The sequence below is a fragment of the Diadema antillarum genome, unplaced genomic scaffold (genome assembly GCF_040938485.1).
Source record: "Diadema antillarum isolate AM-2024a unplaced genomic scaffold, OU_Dant_1.0 seq00001256_RagTag, whole genome shotgun sequence".
NCBI lineage: Eukaryota > Metazoa > Echinodermata > Echinoidea > Diadematoida > Diadematidae > Diadema > Diadema antillarum.
In genome coordinates, this window is record NW_027272040.1 from 150,615 (window position 1) to 175,310 (window position 24,696).

The window sequence follows — 24,696 nt, forward strand, 5'->3', positions numbered from 1 at the left end:
GAGATGTAAATCGGTACAAGCCATATTGAATATTGTTAATATATGAACAATAATTATTATCAAATTGTATTTAGAATAAACCGTCTACTTTAATGGTTTATTGAGCAAAATAAAGAAGACACACAGTATTATCTCCTTATATTCTAGGCTTTGTTTCGATTTTTTAATATGGTATAGGATGTTTTGGAATACACCTGACTTCCACTTATGCATCAAAATAATGTGTTAACTTGGACATTTTTTTAAATCGCTGCCCCCCAATGGTATGGTGATACCTTTAATGGCATATAACACTGGATAGGATTAGATTCTGTATATTTCATTTTTGTATCTGATTTTCAGTTTCTTGACATAATTTGATGGAATTCTCAAAACTCGGACTTCTCCGTATAAGAGCTGTACGGAACACTATTCAAGCTTGCATAATTAAATCTCAATAAGTCGTGTATGGGATATTCATCTCTCCTAACATTGCGATTACTTCTCTCATAATCAAGCTCACACTTTTCCTTCAACATGTCAGAGAACAACAAAGATTTAAATTTCATCCTTCAATGTCAGTGTATATTTTCTAATTTCTCGACGAAATCTCGTACAAGAAATTCAGTTAAACAAATACAAAAATAACAAAGTACAAATTAAGTGAAATCCTCTTCTGAATGTACAGCAGTCCCGATATGAAGATAAACATAATGGTTTCAAGTTGAAGTTGATTTATTTCATTTCCAACAAAATAATCAGAGGGATACAATGAAATGTTCGCATACACTGCAAAAAGTCCGGTGTTAAATAGTGAACACCGAGCTGGTGTTAAATTTTCGGTGCTCATTTATGGTGTTAAATTAACACCTCCGGGTGTCATTTCCAAATTTTAAACTGTATTTTGAAGAGTTTCTTAGTAACTGCACTTCTTGTTGATTTTTAATTTAAACAAGACGATCAAGAATTTTACATTAAAATACTAGATTTTTGAAAAAAATGTGAAAATAAATTTACACCAAAGTAACACCAGCTGGTGTGGTCCCTTATTGAAGCTGGACGGGTGTTAAACCATTGATATTAACACCAACAAATATCAAATCAACACCATGTGGTGTCATTTTTGAATTAACACCAGTACAGTGTCAAATTAACACCACGAAGTGTCAGGTGAACACTTTTCAACACCATCACAGTGCATTTTTAACACCTGTGGGTGTGGTCCTCTATTGAAGTTTGATCGGTGTTAGATTTAATACCCGTGGTGTTAAGTCTAACACCGATGTTTTTACAGTGTATATAGATAATGTTACGAAATCGGTACAACAATGTGGTGAACATAATAACATACAATAAACACACAGGTAAATTATTAACAAAAATACAAATAATGTTATATCATTATGGTGAACTCAGAAACAAAACAAACGGAGGGGAATGCTAAAAAGCAGAGCTTGTAGTATGCAGTCCCCTGAATGGTTTGTTTACAGTAGTATTGGTGAACATAGATACGATTTTTCTCCTTGCTTTTCTTGTCTTTTCTCAATACCTATGGCTTATTACTTATGAAAGTTTAAGAATGATGGGACATTGTGATGAACGAAAATAAAATATGACGTCATAATTACAACAAATATTTGCAACCATACCCTTGATTAAGAGACATATATATAAAAAATCTGACATAATACGACTGTACATGTCATTAAAGAGGCATTGTTTGATAACTAGGCAACAGCTTATTCATTTTCATCTATTCGAATGCCCTGGAAGGATATAAACTTGACTCCGTGATGGACACATTCCAGGCAACATGACGTGTTATGGAATGAGACCACGTGGTACGACAGACCAATGTTGTTCAACTTTGATCGTAATTTGACTTAACTCTATTTTGAAGTCATGTCTGCTTTCAACTCCACATCCGATAACAACTGAATGAAGTGATGTGCAACCATTATACAAATTACATGGGAAATACTACATTTCACAACATCATGGTTTTCATTGTAGATCTAGTCCAAAATAGCAAGGATAACAACTTGTCGGTTTACCGTTGGGTTCAACCTGAGAACAGTTTTGGTCAGCAATACAGCAACTAATATACGACACCCCCTCCAACAATTCCCAATAGATATCATTGTCTTATTATTACAGTTCTACAATGATTTAATAATGCAAATGTAATTCTTATCTATATGTTAAATTAAAAAACAGGGAATATAATGAAGAATTTGTGCAAGTCAACGGAAGACTTAGAACACGGAGACAACATCATCACTTCATGTAATAATTTAATTCACGTTATTTCACTGACTTTCTTTATTAATCAAATAAAGTTCATTTGGCTCTTCACTTAAAGTTGCTAACTCGATTATTTTGCTCTTTGGTAGCAATATTTCATGTCTGCCTTGATATCTTTGTGTACCTGTCCGATAATCGTTTGGTTCTGTTACCATGCATATTGGTTTGCTTTTAGTGAGTTGTGAAGTTAAATATTCTTTTAGTGGGATAGGGTTTGTGATTAAAAAAAAACCACGTTTGGATATTGATACGTATTTGGGTTTATACTTACAACTGGCAATTATGTATATTCTTGTTGGGTTAATCAAGATAAAGAAGTTTGTTTGGAGTGTCGTACTCATTATCATAAATGCGATTGGGTGTCGAGTCTGCCACCAAACGACCAGGTACATCAAACGGGTCGACTCCCCTCCCCAACAAGATGGCGGCAGCTCCTGTGGAAAAGACATATATTAGAAAAGACTCACGAATGTAGTGATAAGAATATTTGTTCAGCTCCGATGTAATTATCATCTATATGGCGTGAGTATACCGCAAAAGATATTGCTGAATTACAAATGTGGTTATTGCAGTTACGGAAAAACTTTATATTTGCAGTTGTGACATCGCATTAAGGCTTTTTGTTTTGTCTTCATGAGACTTATACTGTGAAACAGTGAAGGAACATAATAATTTGGTGTAAAAATCTAAATAATGAAATAAAGAGAAAATGTTTGTCAGGCATGATGTTCTGTCAGTTCTAAATAGCGGAGGTCAGCTCTTACCCGCGACATGAGGAGTAGCCATACTAGTACCGGACCAAATGGCCGTCGAGGTGTCCGATGCCGGCGATGCGCTCGTGATGGCAAGACCGGGCGCGTAGATGTCGACAATCGAACCGTAGTTGGAGAAGTAAGCTCTGACGTCATTCCTGTCCGTAGCTCCAACCGTTATGGCCTGGAAACAGAACATTAGGAGCAGAATTCTACAGACAAACATCTCTGAACGCGAATTGCCTATGACGGCAAATGCATTCATATGCCAAATGGGTACAGTTTTCTTATACAGTGCAATGAAAATTGTAAAAAAAAGAAGAAAAGGTGAGATCATACAACAATATCGGTCATGTTAACAATGGAATTTATAAAACTATATCATAGGCCCTGTACCATTTCAACTGATTATACTCACTATCCAACCCTATAGCTAATGCATCTAGGATGCCTATACTACCATCACTAAAAGTGTGAAATATGACTACACTAACTGCTAGCCTATTATATAGTACAATTAAACGATTAACGAATACTAGTTTTAATTAATAAAGTCGACTTACTTTCGGTTCTCTAGCTGGAGAGAAAAAGCGCGCGTCCATGTTTTCATTGCCAGCAGCGACAACTGCGACTACCCCGCCGTCCACCGCGGCTGCCACGGCCTCGTCCAGAGACGAGCTGCCGAAAAATCTCAACGACATCGACATCACGGCTGGACGAGTGCCATTTGAGGTGACGTAATCAATAGCTAGAGAGAGAAAAAAAAATGTGTGAAAATGGTAAAAAGTAGACAATTCGTACAACCTCTCCCCACCTTGTATGTATTTTGTTCACCTTTATAAATATCCTCACGTTTGATAATAAGCGTTTCTTCAGTGTCTGTCTCTATTACATTTGGTAAGAAAATACAGCATTATTAAAAAAAAGAGTGAATATCATCGCTAGAAAATATAAACAGCTATATATTTTCGGGCATCACAACTGCTAATTGTATCATATTCTTATGTATTGCTGTACCCGTGTTTTCTGACCGGGTGAAATCCTTGAATGAGATGACCGTGTGAGAGTTCTTCCTCACCTGCGATAGTGTCTGTCTGAGCCCCGCCCCCTTGGCAGTTCAAAACACGGAGGGAGACGATTCTGGCTTTCCGAGCAACACCGTAGATTCCTCCCGCTGCTGTCCCGGCGCAGTGAGTGCCGTGTCCGTGACAATCATATCCCTTGTATCACCCCCAAAAAGTAAAAAAACAAAAAGTAAAAAAAAAAACAAAAAAAAACATAACAAACCCAATAGAAGTGTTTGTTACACAGCGTTATCACGACAAAAACACAATTTTTCAGATGTAATCGTCTCGTGATTCAAAGTGAAAACTCATCAAGTAATAATCTAATATGAATAATTTAGGAATTTACATTAATGATGTAGGTCTATTGCCTCTGGCTCAAGAACCGAAACTTGATTTTGACATGACAGGCTTTTTTTTTCTTTGGACGGAGAGCGCCAAGCTAAGAATACATAAAAAGGCGGGAAAGTCTAAAATCACTTTCTAAATCTGCTTCAAATGCAAACATGAAATGTTGTAAACGCATTTTAATTGTCCTTGATTATATTCACAAAATGGTATTCATTAAAGGGCGGTGGCCATTCAAAAGATCCAATTTTAACTCACATTCCCGAGACCCAATCTCAACTCATATTCCCGAGACCCAATCTCAACTCATATTCCCGAGACCTAATCTCACATTCCCGAGACCAAATCTCAACTCATATTCCCGAGACCTAATCTCACGTTCCCGAGACCAAATCTCAACTCACGTCCCCGAGACTTAATCTCACATTCCCGAGACCAAATCTCAACTCACATCCCCGAGACCTAATCTAAACTCACATTCCAGCCGTCTCCTATGAAATCGAGGACGTCGTCAACCCTGTCGTCGAAGTCTTCGTGAGTCGGCCGGATACCTGTATCGATCACGTAGACCGTCGCCCCTTCACCCTCATCTGTGTATTGGTGCGAAACGCCGATTGGTGGCAAATAGGACATATACGATTTATTCATTTATTTATTTATTCATTTATTTATTTATTCACCTTTTCTTTAAAAAATACAGGGTAAGTCTCGTTCAAACCAGAGGCCTGCTTTTCAAGAGAGCCCTGTAATTGTACAGATACATTTTGCATATTATGATAAGATCATACAATGAAATAGAAGATAATACAACAAATGAGAATTATAGACATAATCAAAAACTTGCATATACACACGCGCGCATGCACATCATACACACACGCAGACACATAGACACGCAGACGCACACACACACACACACACGCATACGGACACAGACACATCTGTCTTGAAAAGATATCCATAATAGGTAAACTAGTTTAAAAACTAATTCTACTTCTACCGTAGTTGTGCTTTAAGGCACATTTACAGCTAACGAGTTTAACGAATCTTCAAGGAGTGATTATCACTGAACCATTCAATAAACGAATATAAACTACAAACACAACAACTGGTTGACCCACAACCGAGACACTAAATGCAGTCATACGAGGAAAAGGCCTATAACAGACACTAAATGCAGTCATACGAGTGTATATATGATATAACCGAGACACTAAATTAGTAGTCATACGAGTATATACTTGTATGACTGCATTTAGTGTCTCGGTTGTGGGCCAACCAGTTGTGTCTGTTTTTTTTAAACACACACACATATGTAGTATATACTGCATATATATATATATATATATATATATATATATATATATAAACATAATTATGTATTATTTTATGTATTCACGTACTCATATTTTAAGAGAAAACACAAGTATTTTAGTCAATAATCATGCCCTTTTGTTGGGAAAAACATTGTATTTGACTTGATACCAGCATTATCATGATTACATTCAAACTATAAAACAAATCAAACAGTGTCAAAATGGAAATTGAGGAATAATGTAATATGTTTACTTGGGGGATTTTTTTTTTTCGTTAATAATGCACCTACCTTTATTTTCTTATTCTTTTTGTTCATCATTTTTATCGCTTGTGTGCCGTAATCAGTCGTAAAGCTAATTTTTAATCTCATCTTACACAGTTAATGGAAGCGAGAGAGTTAGAGACATTCACACATACGCAAGCACACACGAATGTAAACTCACGCGCAGACACATGCAGACAAAATATGGGAGGGGGTGAAGATATAGAAGAGACGGACAGAAGGACTCCATAACAATTATAGTAAGATGACACTGAGCTGTGATTGTGTACCCTCGATGTCGAAATCGCCATTGAGCGGTAAATCTCTCTGATCGATGCGGTCGAGTCCCCATGAGGAAGACTCTACGTCCACAGTTCCCATGGAGTCAGGTTCTACTAACTTCACTTCGGGTAGGCGTCTCACCTGCAGACAGTATAGACAATGGTAGAGATCAGATTTTTTTTTTTTTTTTTTTTTTTTTTTTTTTTAGTGGAAGGAAAAACTGACTGAAAGCTTTGTGTTTTGTTATCGTGTTTTGAACATTGGGTTCAGTTTAAGGATAGGGAGTGAGGACGAACGTACACTTTGTGTACGTATTTTTTGAGGGTCCCATACCCTACAAGCTTTGCTTTTTAAGTGGGACCCTCCATTTCCATTCTAATCTTTGTATTAGGTATATACCTTAGAAACGAAATTCTGTTGTTACTCGTGACCACTTGTACGTTTTCTTTGAAATTGTTATAAATTTGTTCTGTAAATGTATTGTATATATTTTTTCTGTTTATTCAATGGAAATGGAAATAAAATTGAAATTGAAATTGAAATTGAAATTGAAATTGATGGTTGTTATTCAGATAAAGGAATCTACCCTATATATACATTGTGATTATTCAGTAGTTCATATCTATAATAATGAATAATGATCACCGATGATATCTAATATTGAACTACCTATCTCTAATTTTCTTACCTTTATGCTATGTCTGAGTTTGTTGAGTTCGGATTTCAGATTTTTACAATGCAAACGTGAATTCGCGCGCAGGTGAAACTTTTTCGAGACCTTTTTCATAGCTGTTCTGACAGTTTTCCTTTCTTTTGGCTTTTATTGCCAGTCATGTATTGTTGGTGTACTTGGCCAGGGAACTCAGATCCGTCGTATAAAAAGAATACTGACAACTTGTCAATAATTCAGTCACTGTATACCTCAGCCACATCTCTGTTATCAAATATATTATGTTTCATTGTCTTTCTTTTTGTACATAATACCGAAGGAAAAGGTAAGGCAAACAACACGACTGCGGAATTGTGCCGGCAGGACTGACAAACAGGTCAAGAAAAGCCGGGATAGAGGAACTAATCTCTGTCAATCTATTCTTCATCGGAAAGTATGAGACTGCAAACTTCTGTAAAGCACATTACTCCAGTTCTCCAATCCCTCCACTGGCTCCCCATTCATCAACGTATGATCACCTTTAAAATTCTCCTTATTGTTGACAAGATATGCAATAATCTTGCCCCATCTTATCTTACAGACTTAATTTCCATCCGCTCCTCCACTTCAACCCGTTCTCTCCGTTCTTCCTCCACTCTCCAATTATCACGTGGTCCCCGCACTTGTACCCGTTATGGTGGTAGGGCCGTTTCTCTTATTTCCCCATTTCTTTGGAATAAACTCCCTCTTTATAGTCGTGATGCTGAAAATGTTGATAGGTTGAAGTTATTGTTGAAAACTTATCTGTTTACTCAACCTTAATTCTGTTGTTGTTGCTGTCGTTACATTAATGCTGTATTTTAATTTTATGTCATTTTTTCCCCCGGATTGATGCGCTTAGAATTATCCGTATATTCAAGCGCTATATAAATGCTGTTCATTATCATTATCATTAAATCATCCACGAATTGAATATTGAGCTTATGTATAGACACGAGCATGATTCTAAATGTATACGTAGTGCCTACTGATATGTAGAGAATTATACCCAGACTCACTATTTCAGCAACAGCTTCGGGCATCTTCACAGCAAAACCCCGTATAGCCGTGTAATACCTCCTGAACACAGCAAACTTCAGTTTGGCTGTCTCCATGTCGACTTCGAGGCGGTCGATCAGGCGATCAACATCGACATCGTTCTGGCCATGTCAAAATATAAACTCTGTTAACTAGTGCAAACCCTTCAATTATTTTCAAAGCAAGTAGTAATTAGGTTATTTAATGAACCTCAGAGACCTATTCTGAGACATTTTAGAAACAAAGTTTATCACACGTGAACTGACAGCAATATCTATGTGCTATAAGTTCATGTGTGTCTTGTCAGCAGCAAACATTTTACTATAGCAGAATGATTTGTCGAGAGATCCACGAGTAAAAAACTTTTCAGTCAATGTAGTCTGTATCATCAATTGCGTTGACAAGTCAAATAAATAAATAAATAAAGCTCCAAATATCAACAAATCAATTTAAAGATAGGATGAGGATGAAATGTGTACTGTTAGTTGTCTTTATCAGGCATCATTATGTAGTTAATTTGAACTTTGGATATTACATGGTCTGATGGTGGTAATTAACATCGTATCGAAATAATGCGAGGTCGAACTGACGAATTTGGGTTTGTGAATTCATGATCAGATTCGCAAGTTGATAAACGCGTGCGTCTATGATAACCTGTATGGGTTTACATCAACCGGTAATATGCATATAGGAATGTGAAGTTCATGATAAATACCTATGGAAGATGAAAGAATAGTCTTTAACCAAAGTGCAGAAATTGGTTACTGCATGCATTTAAAGGGATGGTACAGTATTGGTGGAGATGAGAATTGGGCTTTTAACTTTTTGCGAGATACCAAGAAAATACTTATAAGATATGAAAGAGCATGTAATTCCACGAGGAATTCAAAGTTTATTTGATTAAAATCGGGTTTGGAATGACGGAAACATCCATAAACACAGAAAAACAAAACGATCGTAATAAAGTGTGGGTCCCATACTATCATTAGAATCGCTCTGTTTTCGATATCTCAGCCATTTCAAAACCAATTTTCATCAAATAAAAGTTGAATTCCTCATGGAATTACATGCTCTTTCATATTTCATAAGAGGTTTCTCTTTATCTCACACCAAAAAAAAAAAAAAAAATGTTAGAAACATGAAATTAGGTCTCAACCAGAACTATACGATCCCTTTAAGCGGTGAGGAGCGGTGTTTGCAACATTAGAAGGACGGGGATCCAAAATCCAATATCTGCGTTGATTTGCCTTCTCTGGATTTTGACCCATATAATGCCCACGATGTTTGATTTAAAATACCTGAGTATGAAAATTATTCATGCAGTGTAGTTCTTGATCTTTTCATGTTGATATAACGATTTTGATTTGAGACTGACCATGGATATCATTCTGTCTTTAAACTAAAAAGACAAGCGAAGTATGATTGCACTCTATTATGAATAACACGCGGGCAAAACAAAGGATGAACACTGGAGACAATTATTATAAGAACAAAAAAATAAAAGAGAGCATGGAGAGAAGTAATATGAGAAGTGATGAAGAGGCAGAAGAGGCAAAAAAGGAAGAGGAAGAGGAGGAAGAGGTAAATGATTAGGAGAAGGCTGAGAAGTAAAAGAAAATTGAGGAGGGTGCAGTACGTGTTGCCACAACACCTTCACTTTATACTGTGATATTTTACTGTTTGACTAATCAACAAATTCACGAAATTTATAAGGGAGAGATGACTTACGTTCAGTGTTACGATGTATTGGTCCTTGATGACAGAAAACTTGTCGCTCCGCACAATATCACAACTGACCGTCGCCGACAAGGCGAGAAGTATCATCACAGCGCACAAGGCCTTCATTGCTTAGCGCGATCAGAAGCTGCATGATGATTAATTTATTCAAATTATGTAAAATCAAACAGAGGGGATAATAAAGATATCAAAATAACGAGAGATGATGCATTCACCAGAAGGTATAGCGAAGAGGGAAGAGAAGTGAATATCTATCACTTTGATTATAAGATAGCTGTGATACAAACTCAGTTGTCAGGTATAAACAAACCGAATTGAATCTGATCTGACAAACTTTGTCAAAGGTTTATATTACCAGTTTTAAGTCAGGTAATCATTATCATCGAAACGGCGGACTTCAAGTGTCACTGGGGAGCGAAACCAATTAGGATTAAAGCTCTGGTCTTACCGGGAGAAGGAAGAATCCAGCGATGGGGTGATTGTTGCAGGTGTGAGGATTTTCTTATAGCATCAACTGTCATGGACAGCCAGTATTCATGGAGACTCCGAAATGATTCGATACTTGTACCTTCTAGGCTCTTTGTGATGGTCGATCATGCTATATTCTGAACTTTGATATCGTTCAGAGATAATTAGGCCTACTAATGACAAAGAAGATATCGAGATTATCTCTGCTTGGACACGTTGTTTGGGTTACTACCCACTGTGTCAGATAACGGCACTCCTTATAACCAAGACAATACACCATGCAATCACCGAATTGTAAAGACTGGAAAACAAATCGATTATAATAGCACCCTATACAATTACCATCAATAAAATTCTGTCAAGCTCCTCGATCACTGACATTTTAAACATATTATTTCAAACAAGCTAACTTACACACATGCAGCCGAATCAACATCAGAATTCAAACAAGATATGAGTGGAACTTGAAATCTGACAGAAAATCTCTATCCATCTATCTTATAGATAATCTCCCCCGTTTGTACATTTTTACTCAATACGTACAGTATATGCAAAAAACGATTAGTAGCGTGAACATTTTACAATGCAATAGAACTCAGAGCGCCTCAAAATATTAATGTCGACTTTATCTCAATCTCAAGGTGCTGACGTGCTTACGGGCTGAGAAAATGTCCCTGAGAATCAGGATCTGTAAATCTCAGATTTTAACCGATACATGCCAATGTCGGAGGTGAATAACCGATGTCAATGATTTGTGTCTTGACTATGTCATTTTCGAAGACTATTGGATGACATGTTTTTATATATATAAAGTGGATATATGCAAATGAGTGAGCTAACCATGTCATGCCCTCACAATTTTCCATTGATCATGTACAAAAACGAAATGACCAAAATTCAATGTCTCTGTCATTGAAGTCTGAGACATTATGTTATTCCTGGTTGAATAACTTCAGAATAGTGATCATTACATATATGCGAGGATTTTGGTCTCGGGCGTAACTGCGTCGAAATGAAAAAAAAATGGAAATTTGAAAACTTTACAAACTATACCGTGGTATGGTAAGTTGTGAGGGGATGACATACTCACTTTTCAATTTGCATGTTCATATTGACTATTCAAGAACTGTCTCTCCCCCCCCCCCAAAAAAAAAATAGCGAAACTTCAAAATATCATAACTTCCTTACTTTTCATCCGATTTGATCAAAATTATGACACTGAACTCGTAATATTTTACTCTTTCTTATCAGACTAACTTATATTTCAACCGGATTTCCCCTCTAAAGGGTTACACTTTTGATGGAGCGGGGGATTCGGGTCTTAAGTTTTTTAGTGAGATAATTATACAAACCAGTTACTGAGTATATAAAATATTAAAGAATAAACAATTCTAAGAAAAATTGAAAAAATATTTCATGAAAATTGGTTTTGAAATAGCTGAGATACCCCGAAACAAAGTAAAACCAAGAGGTTCTTTTGAAAACAGGTCCCACCTTTTATTAGGATCTCTCTTGCTATGTCTTTATCCAGATAAATTGAAAATTGCTCGTGTAACCCCTGTGTTTAAAAATGGTGACAAATGTGAATTGTCAAATTACAGACCAATTTCAGTGCTTCCTTGTTTTTCGAAAATTTTGGAAAGGATTGTCTACAACCGTGCTGTTAAGTTTCTTGATCAAAATAATATTGTGGGTAGTTATCAGTACGGCTTTCGCAGCAACTATTCAACTTCCATGGCCCTAACTGACATTGCGAATAAGATTGTTGATACGTTTGAGGAAAATTCCTTTCTTATTGGTGTTTTTGTTGACTTGTCAAAGGCCTTTGACACAATTAATCATAATATTATGTTAGCTAAACTTAAGCACTATGGTTTTAGAGGTGTAGCATACAATTGGTTTAAAAGCTACCTCTCCAATCGATACCAATGTACAAAATATAACAGTTGTATATCAGACTTAAAGAAAATATTATGTGGAGTTCCACAAGGGTCTTTATTAGGACCACTGTTGTTTATATTATACATAAATGACATTGGAAATGTTTCTAATTCCGATACCTCATCGTACATATTATATGCTGATGACACTAATATATTGTTCAGTGGTAAGGATCTTCCTTCTTTGCAAGATCAAGTAAATAGTAGCCTTTCAAAATTGTGTACATGGTTTCAGGCAAATCGATTATCTGTTAACCCCCGCAAATGTAACTTTATTGTTTTTAGTAATCGTAACAAATCATACGACACTGATTTTGTTAAAGTGGAATTGAATGATGTTCAAATTCCCAGGGTAGAGAAAACTAAATTTCTTGGTGTTATTTTAGATTCCAAATTAACATGGAAGCCTCATATACAAGAGACAGAGAAAAAAATATCAAAGAGCATTGGTATTATATCCAGACTAAGCTACATGTTACCTACTGATGTATTACGGATGTTATACTCCACTCTTGTTCTGCCCTATTTGTCTTATTGCAACATGGTGTGGGGAAGTACTTTTCAGTCCAGTCTAGAGAAATTGACTTCAAAGCAAAATAAAATAGTAAGAGTTATACATGGAGCGAACCCGAAATCTAAAGCAGGCCCGTTATACTCAAAACTAAAATTGCTTACTTTGAAAAATATCACCACCTATCAGCAATGTATTTTTGTATATCAGTGTGTCAACAAACTTATGCCTGACCATTTTGTTCAATTGTTTGATATCAATCAGAATGTGCATAATTACAATACACGCTCCTCGTCATTAATGCATTTGCCCAGACCCAGAACCATGTCTTACCAACATAATATTCGTTTTGTGGGCCCCAAGAAATGGAACAATTTATCTAAAGACATAAGAAATGCACCATCTCAAAATTGTTTTAAGATAAGACTCAAGAGAAAGTTGTATTCATCCATATAAGGTAGTCTATAGTGAGGGCTGCTAAATTTCTCTTGATTATACTAAAATGAAATACATGTACATGTATGTACAATGTTGCCTTGTTTGTTATAGTATTACAAGTGTGTGTTTTAGGTTCTCTTTACCTCTCCTTAATGTATTTTTTTCTTTCTTCTCTTTTCTTTTCTTTCTTTTTTTCCTTCTTCCTATCTGTTTTCCCTCCTGCATCCCTAGCTTTAGTCTCTTGTGTATCTGTACTTCGTCTTGTAAATATGTGTATTTTAAACAAAAATGTCTTTTTAGCTATGTTTCAATCAGATTCAACTACATTTTCAAATGTTAAAGGTGCACTCACTTCAAGCTGTGCTTACTGAGTTGTCACCTCCAGTTTGTCATTACTGAATTGTTACTGCTGTTTATACACGAATTGATCTGGAAATAAATGTTCTATTGAATTGAATTGAATTGAATTTTAGTTTCTGTATATCGCAGTATTGAAAAAAAAAAACAATTATCAAATAGATAGACTTTGATTTCATTTTAAAATTGTGTGATCCTCAACATTTCATGTATAGTGGCTCCTAATCATCTGTCAAAAAGTTCAAATCTGAATTCCCGGTCTCAACCAAAACCATACCATCCCTTAAAAACAAATATTTTTATTAAGTATAGGCATATAGAGCAAAGACGTATTGTAATCACCTATCTATGGTAGGCCTGGCGTTGATTTCGCAATAGCACTGACTGGACTGCACAGCGCCGGGTATTGCGTCATGATTATCCTATGGTTATACAATATAACATGTGAGAGGACTGGCTGAACAGCGAAAAGACAAACGATGTGGTAAACTGAGAGTGATATCACACGATACTGTGGACAAGTAATGGTGTTGGTTGATGAAGTGTAGCAACAATTAATCATGGTAAGTTTGGAAAGCACTGTTTAGATCGTGTACATGTTTAGTATCAGAAGAATTTTTGTCTTGGCTCTCGAAGAGCTTTACAGTCCTCACTCGCATGCAATCAGTGTAGGGAGCGCTTTTTGTTAGCCCCACACCTTCTTCTTCGTGTAAGGTCCGGTGAGCTGAGCGTGAAAAGTTCCGTTTGATTGCAATGCACTGCACATGCATGCGCATAGACAGAAAAATCCGTCTGTCCGGTGGAGTTCATAATTTTTTATATTTACGGCTCTCCTCCGTATAGGAGGGGATTCTGTAAAGCCAGACGCAGTCTCTGCGGAACATATCCCCGAAGACTAGAGTCCAGACAAATGAGATAAATGTACAGGCTGTCTGATTTTTCAGTCAACAATACAACAACATGGTCCAGCATGCAATGTCAAATGACACTAGTGACAGTATTCACTAACTGTGCTTGGTCTCTATTATATATTAATTAATACCCACCTATGGATACCTATGGATGATTCTGAACGCAGGCTGAGCCTCCTATATTCAGATCCAGGTTTGATCCCTCTTGAAAAGAGCTGGGTCATGGCCAGGTGGAGTGGCGTCAAACTTAAATTTGATGATGATGCATTGATGGGTTCATTGTCCCAGAATTTGTCCAAACCAACTTCAAAACGGAAGACACTGGGTGCATCTGAAGTTTCTTGGTAAACCATTCCAAGGTTTCCTGATACGTATGTAAAATGAGTTTCTTCTTGTAGGCCCTGGTGGTATGTGATTGCAAAATATATAACTTTTTACTTATATCCTCTTGTGCTTTTTGTTATCAAACCTAAATCAGGCACAGTTACCTTTTGATCACATTTATGAAATAATTATACGCTTCAATCATATTACCTTTCGCCCGCCCAGCGGTATGCTAAAGTTGAAAATCCAAGATGCCTCAATCTCTGTTCATAGGATAGAGCTCTTATTTTTGGATCAATTTTGTAGCTCTCCGTTAGACATTTTATAAAGCTAATTTTTTTTTTTCCAAATAAGGACTCCATACTGCAAATGAGGTCTTACCAAAGCTTTGTACAACAATAGGAAGTTATCCTTATCTAAATAAACAAATATTCATCTTATTAAATTCATCAATTTATTGGCTTTATTTGTTTGTGCCTGAAAATGCTGATCAAACTTAAATTTAGAATCAACCGTCACTCCTAGGTCCTTGCATGAATCTACGTGTGAGAGGTAATGTACAATATTTCAAATATTATTATTGTTATTCTTGTCTTGTCATGCCGAAGATACCCACAATCAATATGTTGATTATCATGGCACTAGGGATGTAGACCAAGCCTGACCTGTCCTGCATGGACCTTCAAAACTGTGATTTACACTGTACAATTCCCCCTTTTTTTCTCACTATTAAAAAAAAAAAAATGCCCAGTGATGGTTTGTTACTTGCTGACCCTTGACATGAATGTGTCAGGGGTTGGAGCAGCCACTACTTCCTCTGGAAGGCTGCTCCAGTCCTTTATGGTTCTCGGTAGGAAAGATGACCCCTGTATTGTGTTATCTATGTTATGGCTATCCTGGATGTTAGGGGTCTTAATGATTTTTATTGCCAACTTCAGCACTGGCCTGACCAAGACTAACAAGTTGTCAGAATATTAGCATGGATGCTCTATTCTTCAAATGTTCATCAATGTTCATCAGGTTTTCTATGACAATGTCCCAGCCACTTGAGATGTTCATATTACCAGTGAATCAGCCAGGCCTGTTTCTGTTGAGCAGTCATTTGCTTCCTTAACTGGAGTCTTTCTTGCTTGACCTTGGGGATGGGCAGCATGGAAGCAGTTTCTCACAGTGTGATCAGTATTGTGATCAGTAGTGTACTGGGCAAGTCCAAGATAAGGTCCCCTCAGAAGGCAAAATTTCATCTTTGCTCAATATTGACATGTTTGGTATCATTTTGAGCTTATGAGTTGAAGTTTTGATTTCCATGGAGGAAAAAATGATATTATGTAATTTTATGCAAATTTCAAGGGCTTCATTTGCATAAATGTGGAACACAGCGTTACGTATGGGACATTTATAGAAATTCATATTAAAGGACAAGTTCACCTTCATATACATGTGGATTGAGTGAAGGCAACAATATTAGTAGAACACATCAGTGAAAGTTGGAGGAAAATCCGACAATCCGTTCAAAAGTTATGAATTTTTAAAGTATCTGTGCAATCACTGCTGGAGGAGAAGACTACTACAGTGTATGATGTCACTTGCGTACAACAATATAAGGAAAATAAAAAGAGAATTTCACAAAACTTGACTTTTTGAATAAAGTGCACATTTCTTCGACATGTTACTGACTTATGTTAGGGGTAATATTATTTCCCCTGACTTCTGAAAGAGAGAAGTTGAGTGTTTTTTTATTATTTGAGAAAAGTGAGAATATCTTGAATTTTCTTTATACTTTCTTTATGTACACCTGTAGTTGTACTCATATGACATCACAAGCCATAGTAGTCTTCTCATCCAGCCGTGACTGAGCAGAAACTTCAAAAATTCATAACTTTTGAACGGATTGTCCGATTTTCCTCAAACTCTCATTGATGTGTTCCACTAATATTGCTGCATTCACTCAACCCACATGTCTATGAAGGTGAACTTGTCCTTTAATTCAAAGGAAAGCAAATGATATTTGATTAATATGTGGACATAAGAAGTTCATCAAATACAATTGTAGTTTAACTTGGTATGAAAATTTAGGGATTATGCAAATGATTATGCAAATTAGCTCGTGTCCTATCATGAGATGTCCCATACGTAACAAATTGAGGTCATTTTTTTAGGTTTTTTCTGAAATTGCTAAGGATATTTTAATGCCCTTTTGGAAAGTTCTAATTTATTGTTTAGAGAAATTGAACACCATACAAAAAAGAAAAAACAGTAAAAGAAATATGTTTTATTAGGCATTGAAATAATGTTACGTATGGGACAAATGCGTTACGTATGGGACATCCTCATACATATTGCATGTGAATGCATGTAGCTAGCTGGGAAGGTCTCTCAGTACACAAATGGTCAATCATCCTGAAGAAAGCATCCCAACATAGTAGCTACTTTTTGAGTTTTAGACACTTGAAACAATGCATGTACTTGACTGAACAATTTTCAGAAAGGGGGAGGGGAAACTGGCAAAATACACAATGAAAAATCAACATTAAAGGGATGGTACAATGTATAGTTTTTGTAGAAATGGGGATTCAGTTTTCAACATTTAATGAGATGAATGGAAACCAATTATATGAATTACTAAAGAGCATACAATCTTAAGGCTAGAGGAATTCAAAGTTTAGTGATGGAGATCCAATTTGAAATGGTTGTGATATATACAAAAAAATATATAAAGTAAAATGATTCCTTTTTATTGCAAGTGATACACAAATTGTCCTTATTCAGTTTCAATAGTAGCCACGACAAAATTCATGGGTATACATACTGAGGTGTGACTCGAATCAGTGACCTGACTGCTAGACAGACATCATACATCTACTCGATCACTGGGATTCCACGCAGCAGGTATTGCTTATTTATTAAAATTAATATTTCTTGTGTCAAGTCATTTTTTATTGAAACGAAATGGCAAACTGCCCTTCACCAATGGAAGTAAACACTTTAAACTATTCAATTTTTCAGTAGTAACTATCCTGATAAAAATAGGGCATACATACTCAGGGTGGTCATAAAAAATATAGAATATGATTAAATATGATTATGATGGTAAATACATGGGGAATATTGTTCCCTTGTCAATCTGGAACAGCATTTGAGTAATTTCAACTGATTCTACCTCAATGATTATGCAAAAATTTGTTTATGGGTATTTTGCAAAATTATTTTGCAAAATACCCATATAAACTTGGTTCTCCACACACTAAACGAATGGGGGACAAAGGGCATGCATACTCAGGTTGGTCATAAAAATATAAAAATATGATTGAAATGATTATGATGGTGAATATTCGGGGAATAATGTTTCCTTGGCAATCTGGATCAGTATTTGAGTAGTTTCAACAGATTTTACTACAATAATTTTGCAAAATACCCATAAACATGGTTCTTCACACACTAAATGAATGGGGGACAAACTGTCCCATACGTAACAGTCCCATACGTAACATGTCATGTCTGTCTTTAATTAGAACCTGTAATTAGAGCTTTTTACCTAATGACATGAAACTTACCTGTGATAATCTTGAGTGTTGTGACTTTCATCACAGTGAGTTACAAGTTGTAGAATGAAATACTTTCAGAGAGTTTTGAGGTTGAAAACAATGTTAAAAAAAACAAAAGTTTTCTGGTCCCATACGTAACGGCACATATTTTCTCTTCTAGAATATAATTGTCAAGGTCATTTTTCTCACTTTTTTACATGTTTATACTTCTTCTAGATATCAATCACCATGATGAAGTTCAATATGATCAAAGGCCATTAACACTATTTGTCAGGTCATAAAAGTCTCCGAATGTCCCATACGTAACGCGCGCATTATCTTGGACTTGCCCTACTCTAAGACAGTCACCTGCGATCCTGCAGAGCAACACCCTGATGTTGTCATTCCATTGGGATATTTGGATGTCTGCTCCTTGGTCGGTCCTCGGCATCTCTTGTTACTTGACACTTTTGTGTCCATCATTTTGTTTTGGTCTCACGGCTCCCAGTCTCATCTTTTTGAAACCTCCCAGCTTCAATTTGCCCTTTTGCTTGGGACTTCTGAACATTGTTTACACATGGTATGATGAACACCCAAAGTACAAGATGAGATATCAACCTTGCCTGGCATGTCACCACTCTAAGCTTGAATGTTAAATTCAGAATTCTATTAAATTGGCATTCATGGTTGACCAGCTGAGAAAAATAGATATCAGTTAATACAACATCTTTATTGCCTCTTCATTACCATTGGTGTTCATTTTGCAACTTTTCAATGCAGACCTCCAATATTCATTTTTCAAAATACATGTACTGTCCTTTTCCTGTTGGCATAATCACACTCATGTAGGATATCATTTTAAAGAGAATTAAATAATCTTGCTGATAATACCATGCATGCATTGATTATTGTACTATGACAAGAGAGAAATAATAGATCAAGTCCAGATTTTGATTTTGATTTTTTTTAAATTTCTTTGTGGAGTTTAGATACACACAGGTAGGGGTACAAATAATCACATCTTGTTCATTGTACATGTAGTATGCCCTATTTGCAGGTGAGAGAGTAGTCTTTATGTTTGTGTCAAATAACAGAGTATTTTGAAAGTAGATATGTAAAGATGTACATGTGTTAACCCACAATGACAATAACATCCTAATTAGACATTGGTCTATTCAGTGTGTGTTTACTGTTGATTTGTGGATTTGCAATTGTTAATTTTCTGCAGAAAGGAGAGAAGAAAACGTTCACTTGTTCAGATTTGACTGTGAAGGGGAATTTTCATAATTTTAGGTCAGTTTGGAAGATGGCAAGTAGCGAATGATGAGGAGGCTGATCATGTTTTATTTTCTTGGAAGGAACAATCTTTAAAATCAAAGTAAAGCAATGATCTCTCTGTGTTTTCGTGACTTCTCTGTCTGCAGGCAGCTAAGTATCTGGCACAAATCATTGTGCTTGGAGGACAAGTTGTGGCCAGGGCTTTCACCAAGGCTCTGAGGCAGGAGATCCAAGGTGGGTTCCCCTTAACCCTTTGAGGATGAGTCCCAAGTATACTCGGGCAGGGGTCTAAGGGAAGGTATGCGTGTTGTAGCAAAATCAGCCTGTCCTCAACGGGTTAAATACAGCTCTTTATTTTGCCTTATGCACCATCTTAAAGGGTGTGTACAGTTCTGGTCGAGGTGAGGATTTAGCTTATAACGTTTTGCGAGATATTCAGAAACCACTCTATGAGATGCCAAAGAGCATGCGATTCTAAGGGGTATCGAAAGTTTATTTGATGAAAATCGGTTTTGAAATGGCTGAGATATCCAAAAACAAGGTGAAACAAGGAGACCCTAATAAAGTTGTGGCATGTCGCCTTTTATTATTATCACTTTTTTTGATATCTCAGCCATTTGAAAACCAATTTCTATCAAATAAACGTTGAATCCTTCTTAAAATTACATGCTCTTTCATATTTCATAAGAGGTTTCTCATTATCTAACTTAAGAATGTTCAAAACATGAATCCCCACCTCAACCAGTACTGTACAGTCCCTGTAACATTGCTTGTATTTCTCTGTAATGTAATCGCCTTTGTGCATTCATAAGTACAAATTGTATTTACACGTACACATTTCAAAGACACTGTCCAAGAGATGTTTGCATGATCTGCTAATAGAGTGGGAAAATTGTCAACAGCAAAAGAGTCCAAAGTGCTTGGTTCATGAGCCTTGCATGGTGCTGTTGCATCTCTGAAGTGCAAGAGCTCCCTCTTTGGTGGAGTTGAAATCTTCTCTCTTGGAGTTATGCTTTCATAGATAGGATCTGAATGTTGAAGTCTTCCTGCAAGACTCATGGAGGTGAAAGGTCAAGTCATTTGAGATGGAAGGTTAGAATAACGAGAAAGATGAGCTCACAAGAGACATGACACAGAATCAGTATGAAATCAGGTTGCTATGTATAATGTGTGATAACTCTATGCAAATTATTAATCCACTCTTGTAGGGAGTGTAAACAAAAAAAACCAAAAAAACTTAAAGAATATTTTTTTTAAGCTGACTTGGTTCACTGAATCATTAACAACCTCAGTTCATGAGTTACATGGGTCTGTATAAATTCTAATTACTCTGAAACAGTGCTTTTAAACAAATATGCAGGTTGAGTCATCTTCAACTCACAATGTGATTAAAGACAATCCACAAAATGATTTATAGAGAGGTAATGTTTTTAGCAATTCTCAGCATAAATTGAATCATACTGTCAAATACTATTTAGATGTACTTTGTTTGATTTTAATGAATTTGAGTACATTTTTGTCTGACATGTCCATATATATTGGAATCTTTTGTATTTCTTTCTTTGTATGTTTTCCAGAAAGGTAGGAATTCATAGCTTTAAAGGCTACATGAATTTTGCTTCAGCAGTTTCATCATGGTTCTACCTCTCATTTGAGGAGAATTTTGGTAGAACACATTTTGTGAGAATGTGGTTACACCATAGCTGTAATACATTGTTGAAGTGACTGTTAGTAAGTGTCTGACTAGTAATGACAAGTCTCAATCTACTCCTCTAACTGACAGCCAGCCAACAGGCAGCCCAGCGAGCTGGAGGAGGTAAGCAGGGAGCGAAGGCAGCAGCAGCTGATAGTCTCACTGGTATGACACTAGAGGAAGCTCAGAAGATTCTCAATGTCAGAGATTTGGCCGACAAGGAAGCCGTCTTGAAGAACTATGAACACCTGTTTACTGTCAATGACAAGTCCAAAGGAGGCTCTCTCTACTTACAGTCAAAGGTACATGGTTTGCTACTAAAGTCTTAAGGTCACCTCGAGGATCTAGATATTAGACAGCATCCTTTCTGGAAGCTAGACCTGCTCATATTTGCATTGGTTAATCTCTTGGATTGGAATCGTTATGATTGAGATGCTGACATGTTGCATTTATACAAAATTTACTTTTTGGCTTCTACTGGAGTAAATACTATAGTGAAAAGGGACACTGTCATTTTTTCAAAAATATCTTTTTTTTAACTTTAATTTGAAAGGTGGCAAATATCTGTAAGTGCATCATACAAAATCAATAGCTGCTACCAGGCAAAAGAAAGCTCAATGTGTGCAAATTTTCTCTTCCATTCTACAATCAAACAATTTATGAAGATCAGGCGATTTAAATTTTACATTAAATTCATAGAAAAGGACACAATAGTGCCTCATGAAGAAAAAAAATATCAAATTAGATGTTAAAAGATCCTTGCATGTACAGATTTTAGTGATGACTGTAGCACCAAATCAATCTCTTTTATGCTTCTTGAAGGTTGTGCGAGCCAAAGAGAGAGTGGATCAGGAGATGACAGCAGCAGAGGAGGTCCAGAATAGGAAGAAAATTTCCTCCAGTGAAACATCATCCTCAAATCAATCCCAATCAGAGTCAAATCAATCCCAATCAGAGTCATGATAAAGGTTAAACTTTGAGGCCTTGAAATCATGTGAACTGTCTGGACATCACTCATTGTGGAATTTGTGGATGTTTTATTTTGGACATGGAATAGAAAGACAGAGATGGAGTGGAAAATCAGTGATGACTTGAAGGTGTGGAAGGACAGAACTGAGCTCACATCACTGAATCTACATGTATGGTGTATTCACCAGACTCAATATTTAACATCTGAAGCAGAAAAACACAACAAAACAAAGAGCTCTGTAATATCACTAAATTGTGAGATGTGTACTCTGTGAAGATGAGATAAAGCTACCATCTACAAATATCAAAGGCATTAAACATCCTGGTGATTGGCTTCTAATACAAATTAGAAGAATCTCTGGGATTGTTGCCGTCCACAACAATCAATCATTAAACTGGCCTGGACACCTACAGTATATAGTGATGCTACAAGTGAATGCATGGTCTACTATTGTAAAACAATATTTTTGCGGCATGAACTTTTCGCAAATGGAGCCAACGGCCTTATTGGCAGCATGAAATTTTTGCAAGTTGCATCTAACATTCAATGCATATAGTGTAGACAAGAACTACAGTGTATAGTGTGCATTTTAATTTTGCGAATCTCGGCTCTCGTGAAATTAAAATGCACGCAAATATTCCTTGTTTTACAGTATTGTTGTTGGATTCATGTTCACAAAGACGTCATGAAACTTATTGATTTGTAAAAGTGAGTCTAAGTATCAGGGATACGACTTAACTACTGTAGAAGTGGAAATTCTCACATTAGTTAATGGGCAGTCAGGAACGATGAATTTTGTATGTTTTTAATTCCTTGGAATCATAATGTATATTATTAGTACATGATTATAATATTATTGTAGCTTGAAATGCACAAAAATTTCCACACTGCAAAATTTCCACTTTTACAGTATTCTGTTTTGATTTTTGAGTATAGATCAGTCAAGTCACATCATCACCATGAAGGTCCCTCAGCAATAACTTCTTAGAAGATTTTAGCATGCAAATTTGAGAGCTACCAGGAATAGTGTGGCCCAAATTCACAAAGATGGTACAATTGAAACCATGTTTTAAAACATGGATAATTTGTATGGAGCGCCAAGTGTCGCATGGCCTATTCTGTTACGAAATCAGTCATTTCATTGATTGTACCATGGACCTAACCACCTTTGTGAATCTGGGCCTGTACAATGTGTGTATGACATGTTTCATGGGTACTAAATCTGCCTCATTTTACTGGTGAACCACTATCAAACTATCCAGTTTAACTTTGGTCATGATTATATGACCTCAGGTGTCTTCTTAGAATTGTTATGTTTATTCTCACATGAGTTAATTAAACAAGAGGAGTTGTGTATTGACTTGAAAATAGCAGAAACTGTGAAGTCTTGGATGTTTTTGGTATACTTCAAACTGCTTTGGTGTGTGATGAAAGGGAGTTCCCCAAGCTACCAGTACAATGGTGATACAGAGAGAAGGATTACATGTCAATCCACTACCCAGGGTACCCTGCTTGGGTTATGTACACAATCTATGGGAATACGAGATCCTCAAAGGAAACGGATGATATAAGGTTTACCTTTTTTTTTTTTTTTTTTTTTTTTTGGGGGGGGGGGTTATTATTGAAAAATGATTAGATTAGGAGAGTTTGTCCATATGACAGTACAGTGGAAACTCGATATAACGAGATGGTCGGGACCGAGTCGTTTTCCTCGTTATAGCCGATATCTCGTTATATCAGTAGGCTTAAAAGAAAGCATAACATAAAGACATTAATTTGCACATGTGGGACTACCCATGATCTTTCAATCAATACTGACAACTTGATAATGTGTTTGAGGGAATTACTCACCTTTATGGGTAAAATGTTTTTCGCCAATGAAATCCAATATCAAGAACATGTTTTTTGATAACTGTAGACGTTTGAATGTGTAAATTAATATAGCTTGCGATTGTCAAGATCGTCAGTGGATTGGTATGGTTATGGTATGGGTGTATGTTATATGTGGAAAGCTTGAATACTAGTATGGTCTGCACAATGATGTGTGTGTATGTGACACATTCTGTAGTACATTATGACTGCGTGTGTGTGAAGATGGGGAATTCCCTACGTAGAAAGCCAATCACAGCATCAGATTGCCTCACACCCTGCCAAACGTCATGATGACGTCATGTATACATACGGCCGTCCCATCACATTTTCTGCATGTATCAGTGCACACACACACACATACAAGTACAACATGCCGTGCTAGCTGGAGTGCACTGAAGAAAATACGTGTGTACAAGACAGTTTTTGGCGCATCGCGAGCTTTACAATATCGGAACATGATAGCACAGGCGAAGTAAAGCTTTACCCGAAGACATTTTGCTTTACCTCGCTATAACAGGTTTGATTGGCTATGTTTTTCTGTGTTTGGAAATCACAAAATTTATCTCGTTATAGCAGTTATTTCGTTATAACCGATCTCGCTATAAGAGTAGCATTTTACATAGACTTGTGTGGAAGGAA

General features: G+C 36.4%; 1 protein-coding gene across 1 annotated transcript; it reads right to left on the reverse strand.

Moving 5' to 3' along the window:
* Positions 1 to 2,583: 2,583 nt before the first annotated feature.
* Positions 2,584 to 9,879, reverse strand: LOC139745344 (extracellular serine proteinase-like). Its single transcript, XM_071655743.1, has 8 exons — positions 9,763 to 9,879; positions 8,016 to 8,156; positions 6,317 to 6,449; positions 4,925 to 5,037; positions 4,114 to 4,255; positions 3,599 to 3,783; positions 3,048 to 3,219; positions 2,584 to 2,717 (listed from the first exon to the last, which is right to left on the reverse strand). Exons 1-8 carry the CDS (start codon positions 9,877 to 9,879, stop codon positions 2,584 to 2,586), a joined length of 1,137 nt encoding a protein of 378 aa, XP_071511844.1.
* Between the last annotated feature and the right edge of the window lie 14,817 nt (positions 9,880 to 24,696).